We start from the raw sequence: 13,918 nt of genomic DNA, 5'->3' as shown, positions 1-13,918 counted from the left end.
TTATTTTGAGCCTCGTCTCCTCAGTCTCTCGAAAGCGCAACCGTGACAGAACGCTCGGACCTCAAAAAAAGTAAATAGCGGCGTATTTTCCCCCTTATTTTTTTGTTTTTGTTTGTCATGTTTGCCCAGTTCAAAGACCCAAACTTCTCATCCGCCTGCTGGAGCAGGGGGATTGCTCTCTCGAGGACTACACCGAACTGTTCCTCGAACTGGCCAACGACTCCCGCTACCCGGACTGCTCTCTGCTCGAACTCTATTTCCGTGGACTTAACACCTCCAGCCAAGCGCAGCTGTCCGGGAGCGGTCCTCGAGAGAGCCTCGCCGCATACGTCGAGTGGGTGCTGGTGTCCTGCAAATCAACCATGATGGTTGCGCCTGAGGACAACGACACCAGCCCCACTCCAGATCCAGAGCCTAGCTCAGCCCTTCACCGCATGGTCGGGCCCCAGCCTGAGCCCACCGCTGACACGGGGCGGAGTCAGCGCGACCACGGACCCATCGCCAGAGAGAGCGACAGAGCCGTGGAGCGTAACAGGACCCGAGCCGTATCGTCAGACCAGGTGCGCGAGCCAGCAACGGAGCTCCTCGCGGTGGAGACAGCCGACTGCGAGGAGAGCGGAGTGGAGCTCCGCCCACTACACATCGGCTGAGGATGAGCTGATCATCCACCTGGGGCTGCTGGATCTGCAAAGGGAGCTGGATGATGTAGACTTGGACTTGGACTTAGACTGGACACCTCCCTGTATCCTGAGTTCCTGTTCCCGTTCAGCTACCCAGTAAGCCCGCTGGTTCCGCCCAGCCGTCCCGTTAGCCCGCTGGTTCCGCCCAGCCGCCCCGTTAGCTCGCTGGTTCCGCCCAGCCGCCCCGTTAGCTCGCTGGTTCCCGCCCAGCCTTCCCGTAAGCCCGCTGGTTCCGCCCAGCCGTCCCGTTAGCTCGCTGGTTCCGCCCAGCCGCCCCGTTAGCTCGCTGGTTCCGCCCAGCCGTCCCGTTAGCCCGCTGGTTCCGCCCAGCCGCCCCGTTAGCCCGCTGGTTCCGCCCAGCCGTCCCGTTAGCCCGCTGGTTCCGCCCAGCCGCCCCGTTCCTGTGCCCGCGCCACGCGCGCTCCTCCAGTGCCCGCGCCGCGCACGCGCTCCTCCAGTGCCCGCGCCACGCGGCGCTCCTCCAGTGCCCGCGCCACGTGCGCTCCTCCAGTGCCCGCGCCACGCGGCGCTCCTCCAGTGCCCGCGCCCGTCGCTTCCCTCCTGTGCCCGCGCCCGCGGCGCTCCGTCCCGTTCCTGTGCCCGCGCCCGCGCGCCCGTCCCGCTTCCTGTGCCCGCGCCCTGCGCTTTCTCCAGTGCCGCCTCAAGTTTTCCCACCCTCCCACCCTTGCCACACCACGTCGATGGATCCCAGCAGCCCCTGCGCTCATCCTCAGCTCACCATCCGGAGCTCGCCACGGGTCTGCCGGTCTCCATCGCCGTCGAGGGTGAAGGATCCCCTCGCCGTCCTGCCTCCGAGACCCAGACTCCTCCTCGGCCCGTAGACCGTCGGCCGGCCCCTGGGCTCCTAGCTCCCTCCCTCTACACCGTGGTCCGTCAGTCCACCAGCTCCACCAGGCTCCATCGTCCCTCCGGCTCGCTTGGTCTGTCGTCGACCATCCGTCGCCTCGGGATTCCTCTCCTCCGGCTTCGCCTCGTCCCTCCATCCCACCGGCTCTGTCAGGCTCCTCCTTCCCTCCGGCTTCACCTCAGTCCTCAGTCGCTCTGGCTCCGCCGCGTCCTTCCCGTCCCCCGTCTCCGTGTCAGTCGCCGAAGCCTGCGGCGTCGCCTTGGACCTCCAGCGCCTCGACGTCACCCTGGCTCTTCGGCTCTCCGTCTCTGCCTCAGTCTCCTCCACCACCTGCTCCGCCGCCGTCGGTCGGCCCCATGGAGTCGATGGCTGCTCCTCCTCCATGGCTCCTCCCTCCGTCGGCTCCACCTTGGACCACCATAGCTGGGCTCTGGATCTCCTCCTGCTCCGGACTCCTCCTGTCTCCTTCCTGGCTCCTCCCTCCGTCGGCCCCACCGTGGACCACCATAGCTGGGCTCTGGATCTCCTCCTGCCCGGACTCCTCCTGTCTCCTCCTGGCTCCTCCCTCCATCTACACCTCCTTGGACCCTTCTGCCTTCTGCCTGCCCCATCCTGGCTATCCGTCCTCCACCAGAACCTCCTCCCAAGACCCGGTATCCCCAAATCCTAGTCATCTTGGTTTTTGTTTGTGTTTGTTTGTTACCCTTTAGGTGCGAGGACGCACCTTCCGGGAGGGGGTAATGTCACGCCTCGGACTTTGTTATTGTTTTCGCCTCGTGCCATGTGTTCCTGTGGCCTGCCTTTCCTCCATGTTAATTGTATGATTGTCTGCAGCCGTGTCTCGTCAGTGTTGTCAATTACCTCGTGTATTTAAGTCCTGTGTTTTGAGTTCTGTTGGTCCGAGCGCCGAGGTCCTTACCTGATGTCTTTACGTGTGTTTATCCTGCCTGCCTGTTCTACCTGCCTGCCTGCCTGCCTTTATATCTTTATTTTGTCATTCTTGAGATTAAATCCATTTAAGTTTATTTTGAGCCTCGTCTCCTCAGTCTCTCGAAAGCAAGAACCGTGACACACTCACTTTATTTTATATAAACGCTCAATATTAAATAATCTGTACAAAGTGAGGTGCGTCAAATGCTGACATCAGTTGTGTTTTGGGGGTGTAGGGGACAAATTCAACATGGGGGTTTGTAGCTGTAATGTGGAGACTGACAACAGAGTTAGGGATCCAAATGCAAAAAACTTTATTTACAGTACGTTTTTAGATTTTCAAATCTTTAGTCAGATTTCAGCACTACATCCACACAATTAAAGTGCATTAAGTACAAAATGAGTTGTTACAGTTTAGCAGACTTTTAATACTTTAAGTATAGTCTAGACAAGGCCCAAGGGGTCTTACAAACCCTACTTTACTGCAACATGAGTAGCAACATCAGTCAGCAGAAAGGTAGGCCATACCGACACACGCAGATATCAGACGTTTTATTTAAACCCCTAAATCAGACAGAAAGATAGCCAGGCTGTTTGTGGAGTTGTTTAATCCTCTTCTGCTGAGATCTAATGTCTTTTATCTTCAGCTAATTTAATTTATGGCTGTGGCTGCAGTCAGTTGTAGTTCACCTTTTCTCTCGGCTTGTCTAACTACCTCACTGCAGTCAAACAAAGCTTATGTGAATTTGTGAAAAGTATATGTCATGCGCATGAACATTACATTTTAGCAGTTTGATTGCCAACCACTGACCTGGCTCCCAGAGTCACTTTCTTCTGGCAGGTTATGTGTCGCTAGCTGGGGACTCTACAGAGACACTGGGTCATCCCAGTCCTTCGTGCTTGTACCACTGGAACGTCTTTCTACTGTGAACGAGTGTACTGTAGTTAGTGGAAGCTAGAGACTAAGGCTGAAAGTTTTACGTATGTATATTTTTCTTATAAAAATTACTTTTTGGGAATTTACAATTTACTCAGGAGGCCTTTATTCTCATGTTGCATATGTACCATTTCCAGTATTTACTATTTTCGGTTTTCTCAGAAAGATATGACTGTATGAGCAAACATGACATGAAAAGAAGCAAACGTGTAACTTTACCTTCCCTGTCTAATACAGATAGATGTTTTCTAGTTTGATTTAATGGGTAAAGGGATAGGACATCTAAAGTAAAGCATTGCCACATTTATAACAATAAACTTCACCATCTATTTATTTTGTGTTATGAGTGTGTGTTCTCTGATCAGTGTTGTGTGTGATTGTGTTGTAGAGCAGCTGCAGTATCTCTTAGCTGTATCAGTGCAGTCTCTGTGACTCTGACTCACAGCTTTTTGTACGACTCTTTATCACTGTGTGAACACCCAGCTATTACTGATATAGTTTATAGCCATACAGTAATAATCTCCTGTATCTTCAGTCTGGACTCCACTGATGGTCAGAGAGAAATCAGTTCCACAGTCAGCTCCATTTCCACTGAATCTTGATGGAGTTCCTGACCGGAGGGTTTTAATGCTGTACACTAAAAGTTTAGGAGCTTCTCCAGGTTTCTGTAGGTACCAGGAGAGACATGACCCACACCAACCGTCTGACTGGTGTCCAATAGAGCTGCTGGTTTTACAGGTCAGAGTCACTGTTTGTCCGTTCTGAACATGTTTCTCTGTTGGAGTCTGAATCACAGTCACCTGTCCTGAGTCTGAAGAACAATTAAATAATGTGAAATTTAAAAAGTTTGAAATAACTTTTAAGAGAGCTAACTGAATGAAAGGTCTTACCTTGAAAATACATCCCTAAGATCAAGAAGAATATGATCAATGTCATTGTAGTTGCTTTTTTTGTGATGATAAACAGTATCAGTCATGAAGTGTTAAACTCACAGCACTATAAACTCTCTCAGAGCACTGAAGCATGTCTGATGATGTAAAGTGACTCTCACTATTTAAATCATTCACCTGAAGACTGTAGTTCACTCTCGAAGACAGATAACTGAATGTGGCACAACCTGTAACTGAATTCAACTGAAAGAATTATGAAGAACATCAAGAAAATCATCACTGATAGGGACTAAAATGTTACAAGTTAGTTTTAATACAAAAGTAAATTAAGTCAGATTTAAATTAGATAAGTTTCATTAATAAATCCACTGGTGGACAAACAATAAATGATCATAAAAACAACCAGTATAGACAAAAATGGCTATATTCTTTAACACATGTAGTGTTTTTTGATAACTTTCATTAAGATTTAGATTACTGTTTAGATTACATAGTTTTAAGCACTCCTGAAAATTCAGCAATATTAATATTATGCTTTGCTGCTATTTGCCAAACGTTCATGTTCATAAGAGTTTATTCACATGCTAGTGACGCCCCCTCTAGAATAAAACAGTCAATATCGCTCTAAAATACTTTAATAATCTACAATACAATAATAATAATCTACAAAACAGTAATGTTCTTTTATTTAACTGGAGTTTAATCCTTTGAAAAGAATAAATAAATAATAAATATATATTTTTTGTTGTTGTTCATTTGTTTGAGAACCACACATGTATGTCCAACTTATATTTAATAAACTATGGTGATTCTTTAGGAAGATATGGTTACTTTACAGAGCAGATAATAGACATATTTACATAGATTTATTTACAGTCTTGTTGTTCAATGCTTTGGCAGTACTCTAATGTGATTTTCTGAGTTAAATGTTCATGTGTTTATTAAGGCTTTGATGGATTTAGTGTGCATTGAGAGCAAGTACACTGTTAAACTAATTAATATGTATCAAATATTTCAATTTGAAATGTCATTTAAATGTATAAATTAAAAATAAAACCTTTATATTACACTATTGTAAAAACTCTTATTACATTATTATTATGTCTGTTTTGATGAATATTTTGTCTTCTCTTTTACATTGAAATATTTAGGGTTCACTCACTGAACCATGAAAACACCTGCAAATGGAGGAAATTATGAAACTATTTTGAGTAGTCAAATGATGAACCCCAACCACTGAAACAGATGACTGTTGGTTCTGTGTGTGTTGACTCGGTGTAGTCTGACTGTATCTTGAAGCTCCTGTGAAACATCTGCTGATGGAGCTGATCTATTCTGAGAGGAACAGAATGAGTCAGGACTAAAGAGAGATGATGTTTGTTCACTGAGACTCTCAGCAGTCAGACTGAGCTTCCCAATGATTGATCAACCATTTACTGTTTTGTATGGGACTATATATAAGTGTGTGTGTGTGTGTGTGTGTGTGTGTGTGTGTTGTTTGTGATCCTCTCATCAGCAGCTGCATTATCTATCAACTGTATCAGATACGACTCTTTATCACTGTGTGAACACATGTTTGCTGTTGATGTAGTGATAACTCTGACAGTAATAATCTCCTGTATCTTCAGTCTGGACGTCTTTCATGGTCAGAGAGAAATCACTTCCAGTATCTCTTGTTCCTGTCACTGAATCTAGATGGAGTTCCTGACTGGAGGGTGTTCGTTTGATATATGAGGAGTTTAGGAGGTTCTTCAGGTTTCTGCTGATACTAATATAAGTGACCAACAAAGTAATTTGGCAAGTATTTCTTTTATTTTTACACTGTGAATGGGGCAATAAATCCATCCCTACCCTAGCCCTATCCAACACATTCTGATTATTTCCTCTTTTTATGACTTTAATGAGATTTAAAAGGGAGAGAAAAAATAGTCAAAAGTCATGTTTGAACCGAGTCACTGCATCAAATACATTACAGCACACGTATCTGCCCCGGAGCTGATGTTTCTGTTAATAGACACTACATTTATTAGCACACATTTATTAATTTGTGTATTTGCAAAATGCTGGACTTGATTTTAGAACCTTTTCTTTTATGATTTCATGCAGGTTTCTTTACAATGTTACATCCCTATCATTGTGATCTTCTGCTTTATACTGTTCAGTGCTTTGATGCAACCTGTGATGTTAAAAGCGCTATATAAATGAAAACGATTGATTGATTGATTGATAACCTCGTAACGCTTGTGAAAGAGCAACAGTTGACACGAATGTGAGAGAAACAGTAAAGACATGACTGAGAAAGCTTGTGTACGTTCAACAGAGTACTTTCAGATCTGGACAGATCTCATGGAAAGGTCGACTTCTTGAGACTGACTCTGAGAGCAATCTTACTCTTTTCTTTATATGAAGTGCTGCTGGTCTTATGTCACTGCAGGAGTGTGTACGGTGGGTTCTTAAAGCAGTTTCATATTCTTGACAGGGTATTAAAGGAGTGTTTCTGTTTCACAGCTTTGTTTTGCTTTACCTTGTTTCAACTACAAGCTATTTGTGTATTATTACAGCAATATATATATATATTGTGTTGGAAGGAGCCAACGACAGACACAGTGGGTGTGGCGTCAGGCCTTTTTATTAAAAGAAATATACAAAATAAAGTGTCCAGGGGAAAAGTGTCCACAATAAATGGGGAACTGGTGTCCTCGTCGTGCTGCAGGGGAAGAGCAGGTCGGGTAGTGTTCCAGGGGGAAGGGTCCAGGTAAGGGGTGGAGTACGGCGGCCGCACACGCTCCTCTCTCTGGTCCGGGCGCAAGGGGTGGTCGGGCTGGTGTAGTCTGTATGTGACCAGGCTGATCCTTTCCACCACGGTGTAGGGTCCCTGCCAGTTCACTAAGAACGCAGCCGTGGGAAGCGAGGACCATGACCTTGTCACCGGGCTGGAATTCCCGTGGTTGGGCTGCCCAGTTGTAGTGCCGCTGTTGGGCCTGCTGAGCCTTGCACAGGTGGTCCCGGACTAACGGCATGACGCTGCCTATCCGTTCCCTCATCTCCTTGACATGCTCTACGACGGTGCGATGGGCTGCCGGCTGCCAGTTCACCCTAACCCTAGCTTCTGGGGTTTCCTTGCGCGGCTCGTGGTGGACGATGCAGCCAGCCAGCCACGCGTGCAGGGGTGCGGATCTTTCATTGAAATCGGCTCATTGTGAGCAGAGGGAACCGCTGGCCTGTTGACTGGTCGTGGCGTGCCCTCCGGCGCCCGTCGCTCCTGGACCACCCCCTGGGGAAAAGGAGGCGCTCGCTCCTCAGACTCCTGATGTTGGGCCGCGTCCGCCAGCTCCACCGCCTCAACGAGCTCCATGGTGGTAGCTGGGTTCCTCATCCTGACAGCTTGTCTGTGTAAGCGGGGAAGGGCTCTCAGGAATGACCTGCTTCGCCACCTGACCCACCATTGGGGTCACATCGAGGAGCCAGTGTTGGGTGAGGCGCGCGAGTTTGCCCACTTGCGCTCGGGCGGGAGGTGTGGGTTGTACTCCCAGCTGTGAAAAATGGGTGAAAGGCTGAGCCAGGAGAGAATCTCTTGGGGTACTTCTAGTTAGCTCTCTGCCGCCTCGCCGAAAAGGGAGAAATTGCATACGCTGTGCCTCACCGGTTAACAGGGGCCAGTATCCGTGCTCCCTCCTCAGGGTGCCAACCTTCTGCTTTGGCAGTTGTCTCGAACATTTGCAGGAATGCCTCGGGATCGTCATGTGTGGACATTTTTGTAGCATTTTTGGCTTGGGCTCGGGGGTCAGGCAGCGGTATGCGTTGGGCGGCGGATCGTAGGGCAGCAAGCTCCTGCTCCCGTTTCGCCTGTCGAGTTGCCAGATGCTCAACGATTTGTTGCTGATGGACGCTGATCTCGGTGAGCCGTTGTAGCAGTTCTTCCATGGCGGGGAGGAGCGCTATGCCAAGCGATAAACTAAAGGAGATAGAAAAAAAGAAGGGGTGAAGATGAGATCACTTGCCGGTGTTTCTTCACGCTCTTGCCCACATTCTCCACCAGTGTGATGGGGTGAAGAAGCACACAGCGAGGAGGGCTCAAATCAAAACCTCGGAGGGTGGAGTTATTTAACAAAGAAAGATTTTGTAACACTTTGCATGTCTTTATAGTCACTTTTGTTCAGTTTAATGCATCCATGCTAAAGAAAAGTAGATTCATTTATTTAATAACTTCACATGTGTTGAGGTTTTTTACACTTGTTCTCAGTTCTCATTTACCAAACCAGTTCAGACACGCTTCTTTGAAAATGACTATATATATATCTCAGTACCTGACATCAGTGATTCTGGTCTGGAATCAGGGTCTTTCTTGGACACAGCAGCAAAGAGGACGGCTGTGAAGGACAGACTGAAAGCTGCCGGTCATAACCTCATAACACTGGTCCTGTAACGGAGCAACAATTGACATGAATGTGAGTGGAGCCTAACGACAAGCTGAGTGTGTCATCATTACATTTCAGTGTGATATTGTCTCAAGGTCAGTTTTATTGAAGTTTTTTATCTGTACTTCCCCTCTGACAGCTGCAGATTCTTTCTCTCTCTCTTTCTGTCCTTCTTTTATTCCTTTCTTTACTCTTTTTTTTTTTTTCAGGGAAGCTGACAGAATTAAATTGACCGTACATAAAAAGCGAGAGATATATTGCCATATCATTTTCTCCATAAACTTTTGCACAGTGACTTCCTCACAACACTGACACATGCATCAAAACCAGAATTGTGATGAAGTCCAAAACAATTGCCTGATATTAACACAAAAATATCAGAATTCAGAGGAATTTAGTAATTTCTTGAGCTCTGAAATGGGATTCTTGCTGTAAAGGGTTTTAACAAGTGGGTTTAATGAGAGTTTAACAAGTCAGGGATAAGGTTACTTTCTGACTTTCTTTGTGAGGCCAGCATCGTCACATTTATTGACTGAAGTGTTTCAAAAGAAACTTCAAAACTTCAGGAGTTACGCAGTTTATTGCTAAATGAGCAAATAATGTCAGATCATTTCAAACCTTTTTTCTATTTGTATTTTATACATACTCAGAAATAAAAGTACAAAAGCTGTCACTGGGCGGTACCTTTTTAAAAAATACACTTTTGTACCCATTAGGCTCAAAAATGGACCCTTTAGGTACAAATATGTCCCTTTAAAAATCTACCGCCCCAGTGACAACTTTTGTACCTTTTATTTTTAAGAATGTATTTGCACTAAAAGGTATAATATACAGTATTATCATAATTCACTGTGTTCATGTTTTATCCTAATCCTTAGAAATAGCAGAATGTATCACTTAAAGTGTAACATAACAAACAAATACACACATTAACCCTCTGTCCACTAAAAGACACACTGCAATCATCTGCAAATGTACACGCTTTATTCAAATATATTTACACTAAATGTATAATTGAAATTACATTTCTTTATATGATTCAATGAATTTATAAAACCACAAGCTGGTTTCAGACAGCACAGACTCCTTTTGCCAACCAACTAAAAATCTATTACATCTAAACATTAATAAATATGAATTATATGTACAATTTAGTGTCTAGTGCCTCAGTCTGTTCCTCTTATTTACACAATGTCCCATTTATCCCTTTTCTCTACTCTCTATCTGATTTCTAGCTCTGGTTTCTGCTGGTGCTGTGTGTTCAGCTCCTCCAGGATCCACACAGAGCCCCTCACGGACTGAAGATGACCAGGAAGCAGTTCTCTGCACTTCCTGTGTCACTTCTGCTCTCCTATACAAACAGTTGAAAGCATTGATCTAGACTGATCCCAACGACACAATCCAGCCGTGACTGCTGTGATTCAGAAAGTGTGTGTCACTGGTCTTACACCTGTTCAGTTTAACCAGGGTGGCTCTCAATGTCCTCTAAACTGGGCCGGTCTGATGCCGATGCACAGAGACACCAGCGAATCAGCTGACGGCACTCTGTTACACACAACACAGCCTTCAGCAACACAAAAGCACACGCTTCACCTGGATCTGGACGTGATGTCCGTCTCTTGCCTGTAGACAGCTCTCTAGGGAAGGTCAGCCTGCTTTTGGAGGTGACCCTGCGTGCTCCTCCTCTGAAGGGGAAACAGCCGCACAGGATGCTGTAGAGCGTCACCTCGACCGACCAAACCGTAGCCGGTCCTGCGTAATAGCGCGGTGCTGCCGAAACCACTCAGGAGGGGCGTATTCAAGAGTGCCTGAGAGACACAACAAGACCACAACGTCCGATCAAAATCTTCCCTTTGGTGTTCACAAACACACTGACTGCAGTGAGATCAAAGCAACCTGCAAATTGTTGGTAGGCGAGTCTTGCAGCAGATCTCCACAGCCGAGAGTCCAGCTTGATGTCGTGGGACTCAGTGGAGATCAGAAGGTTCTCAGGTTTGACGTCCCGGTGCAGGACTCCGCGGCTCTCGCAGTGTTTCAGCGCCGTGATCAGCTGCAGCAGGACCTTTTGGCCAGAGTCTCCTCCAGACATCCGTTCTCCTCGCAGAAACTCTGGAGATCTTGGCAAGGAGCGGGACGCTCCAGGATCATGGTGTGTAGCGTCTGCGATGGTGAACCACTCCAGCAGCTGCAGGACGTTTGGGCAGGCAGGGCGAATTGACCAGGGTCATCAACGCCACCTCCAGCGGCAGCAGACCCTGACCTTCCTGCAGAGACCAAAGATCCGTCACATCCAGAGCTGAATGCAGATTCACCAACAGATTCACCTTCAACTCACCACGTTCAGCGTCTCAGGCGCCTGCTTTTTGCAAGCGTACTTGATGGCAACCTGTGAACAGATAAACCACGAAATCACGCATTCACTGATATGGCCATTTCTAAAAGCTGTTTGAATGAAGCAGGAAGGAAACGTCTTACTGGCAGTCTGTTCGGACCTGCGTATCCCAGCATGCACCGAGGCGATCCACCTCGGCCCAGCAATGGGCCCTTGGCATACGCTTCACAAACGCACAAGAAATGTATAAACGGAACATTTTCTATTAATAACCGAGTCATGACATCTTTGTTAATCCTGACCTCTGCGGGAGCCGTTTGGCTGGTCTTGTGTTGGAGGTGGGCGGCCCGCCTTCATCTCCCGGCCGCCGCTCTGCGCTTCCTCTTCCTGTGAGGCTGATCTGTGGACACAGAAACAGCCAGGTCAGAAGGCAGAGGTGCGATGTATCCTGGTAGCTCTTGGCTCAGGGGCTGCTCTGGGTCACGATCACCAGAGCCTCGCTCTCCCATCCTCCTGAGCAGCCGTCTGAGAGATACCAGCGCTCCTGGATCTGGAGCGGCCCGAGGCTGAAATATTACACACTTACAATACTTCATACTGTTTTATTAACAGTCAATAATCAAAACATATCAAAACATTAATCAAAACACACAGTTTATCTGTCACGTGGAACAAGATACACATCACTTAACTTAAATATAACGGGTTGCACAAGCTGTCAAACAATGCACATACCAATAATAAATATCCTAAAATAATCAATTAAAACATACCTCAAGTCTTTCCTCCGAGTGAGCCATTGACCTCCTCCAAACTCCTCAAAATAAGAAAATAGGAGAAAGAAGAAAAGTAATAGAAAAAACGAAATACAATAACAATACAAGACACAAGTGCAGTAATAAGTTTAGTTATAGAACAAATAACAGTTTAAAACTCTTCAAGAAAATCCGCTGATCTCCGTCTGAAATAAAAGTTTTCTTCTCGAATCCTCCGATGAGCTTCAGAAAGCAACAAGATCTGAGTCAGAAAATACTCAAATGTCTCCTCGTCTCACAACCAACAGATAGCGATGGGTTCGAAAGTGTTTATATATTCAGTCAGAACTCATAACACGAGTCGCTATAGTAACTAAACGCGAATCACGACGGCATCACGTCAGTTCCTCATCATCGCGCGTGCATGCCAGCACTAGTTGAATATTTATGCAATTATTCATTTTCTATTTTTAAATTTAATTATGATTTTAATTATGGTTTTTAATCTAAACACTTTAATTATTTAACAACTTAGCTCTGTTTCTAAAATAGTTTTAAATCAGTTTTGTTTATACATGAATGTGCGTTTTTAAGCGAGCGAGTCAATGATTCAGTTAGACACTCATTAAGAACAGACTCTGAATGAATCAGTCTTTTGAGCAGAATCATTTGAGCGTATGATTCGGTGATAAAAACAGTTACTTGCCACCAACTACTGGCAGTTTTAGTTTCATTTGTAACGACAATTTCAGATTTAAAATCATTTAATATTTTTGTTTAAAATCAGTTCACATTTCTGTATTAAATGTTTTGTGTGAAACCATCTTAAAATAGACTACTGTAAAAAATGCTGCTCTCACTTAATTTGTTGTCATGTTTTTCAGCCAAAATATCAAACAATTCTTAAATTAAGAAGGATTTTCTCGACATTAAGTTTACTGACAGAGTTTTAGATAGAACAAAATAACTATAAAATTTTGACTAATTTAATCTTTCCTTAAAACAAGACAATAATTTTGATTTGTCTAGAAAATCTAGATATTTTGTCCAGAAAAAGAGAAAAAATGTAAGTAAAAAACCATAATGAAGAAATTGCTTGAAAACTGCATATTGACATTTGTATATCATATTAAAATCAGCTAACTAAATGTAGCCACATATAAACTCACTCTATTTGTTGTGCTGACTTTATTAAAAATATATCAGAACAATTTCTGACATTCCTAAAGCATCTGAAACCCCGAAACCTAAAAATGACTGGTGATTAAAAAAAAAAAAATCACATTGATTTTACCTTTTGATGTCTATTCATGCCATTTAATTTTTTGGAAAGATAGTCCTAGTGTCCTCTACAGAGGACATAAAATAAATATGATTAAAATATTTTTTTTCAAAAATGTTATTTTTTTCTTATGACTTAATGTAATGACACGAAAAATACTTAATTCAAAAACATTTTTTTCTATGAGTCAGGAGGAAAAAGATTATAAAAGTTATAAAGACAATAATAATAATCTGAATAATAATAATAATAATAATTTCTTCCACAGATTATTTTGGTCTGTGGTCGAGTCATGCTCAATGCGTACCTGTTTGAAGAAGAGCGGACCAAATCAGATTTTTGAGATGTGGCAGCACAAATAGGTTTTGTTGTTGATTATTTTATAAGCCTACTTTTTATATTGTGCATAAATTTAAGGCTAGTACGTCGTATTTTTTGCTGAAGTGTGTTTAGTTTAGTCGTGGCAGGACAGACAGGTATATGCTGTTGACCTCATTCTCAGTGTACTCTGTTGTCTTTGTACTGTGTATAAAAAAACACATTGAAATTTATTGAGGTTAACTACGATTAATCATTATTGTTCTCACTCATCGTTAATTTCCTTTTTTATTTCTCATTAATGCATATGCTCTACAAACATTGAATAATGTGAATTTACATGGAAATGAACAGATTATTTGTAACTTTTTTTCTTTTTTTTTTTCACGTAGAAAAGGAATTGATAGAGACTAGGCCTGCTGTGAGGACACAGCTGAAAGGAGAGTCTTCACAGAGAGTCAAGTGACTTTTATTTTGTGTCGTCTGTAATTTCGTTTATTTAACATTT

At 44.5% G+C, this 13,918-nt stretch overlaps 1 gene segment (V, D, J or C); it reads right to left on the bottom strand.

Moving 5' to 3' along the window:
* Positions 1-3,864: 3,864 nt before the first annotated feature.
* LOC122332365 lies at positions 3,865-4,423 on the bottom strand. The segment is given in 2 exon segments: positions 3,865-4,220; positions 4,306-4,423. Coding segments are annotated over 2 exon segments (387 nt in total).
* Positions 4,424-13,918: the final 9,495 nt, after the last annotated feature.

The sequence above is a fragment of the Puntigrus tetrazona genome, unplaced genomic scaffold, assembly GCF_018831695.1.
Source record: "Puntigrus tetrazona isolate hp1 unplaced genomic scaffold, ASM1883169v1 S000000009, whole genome shotgun sequence".
Taxonomy (NCBI): Eukaryota; Metazoa; Chordata; class Actinopteri; order Cypriniformes; family Cyprinidae; genus Puntigrus; species Puntigrus tetrazona.
The sequence above is the reverse complement of the archived record's forward strand: the minus strand, read 5'-3'. Positions and strand labels throughout refer to the sequence as shown.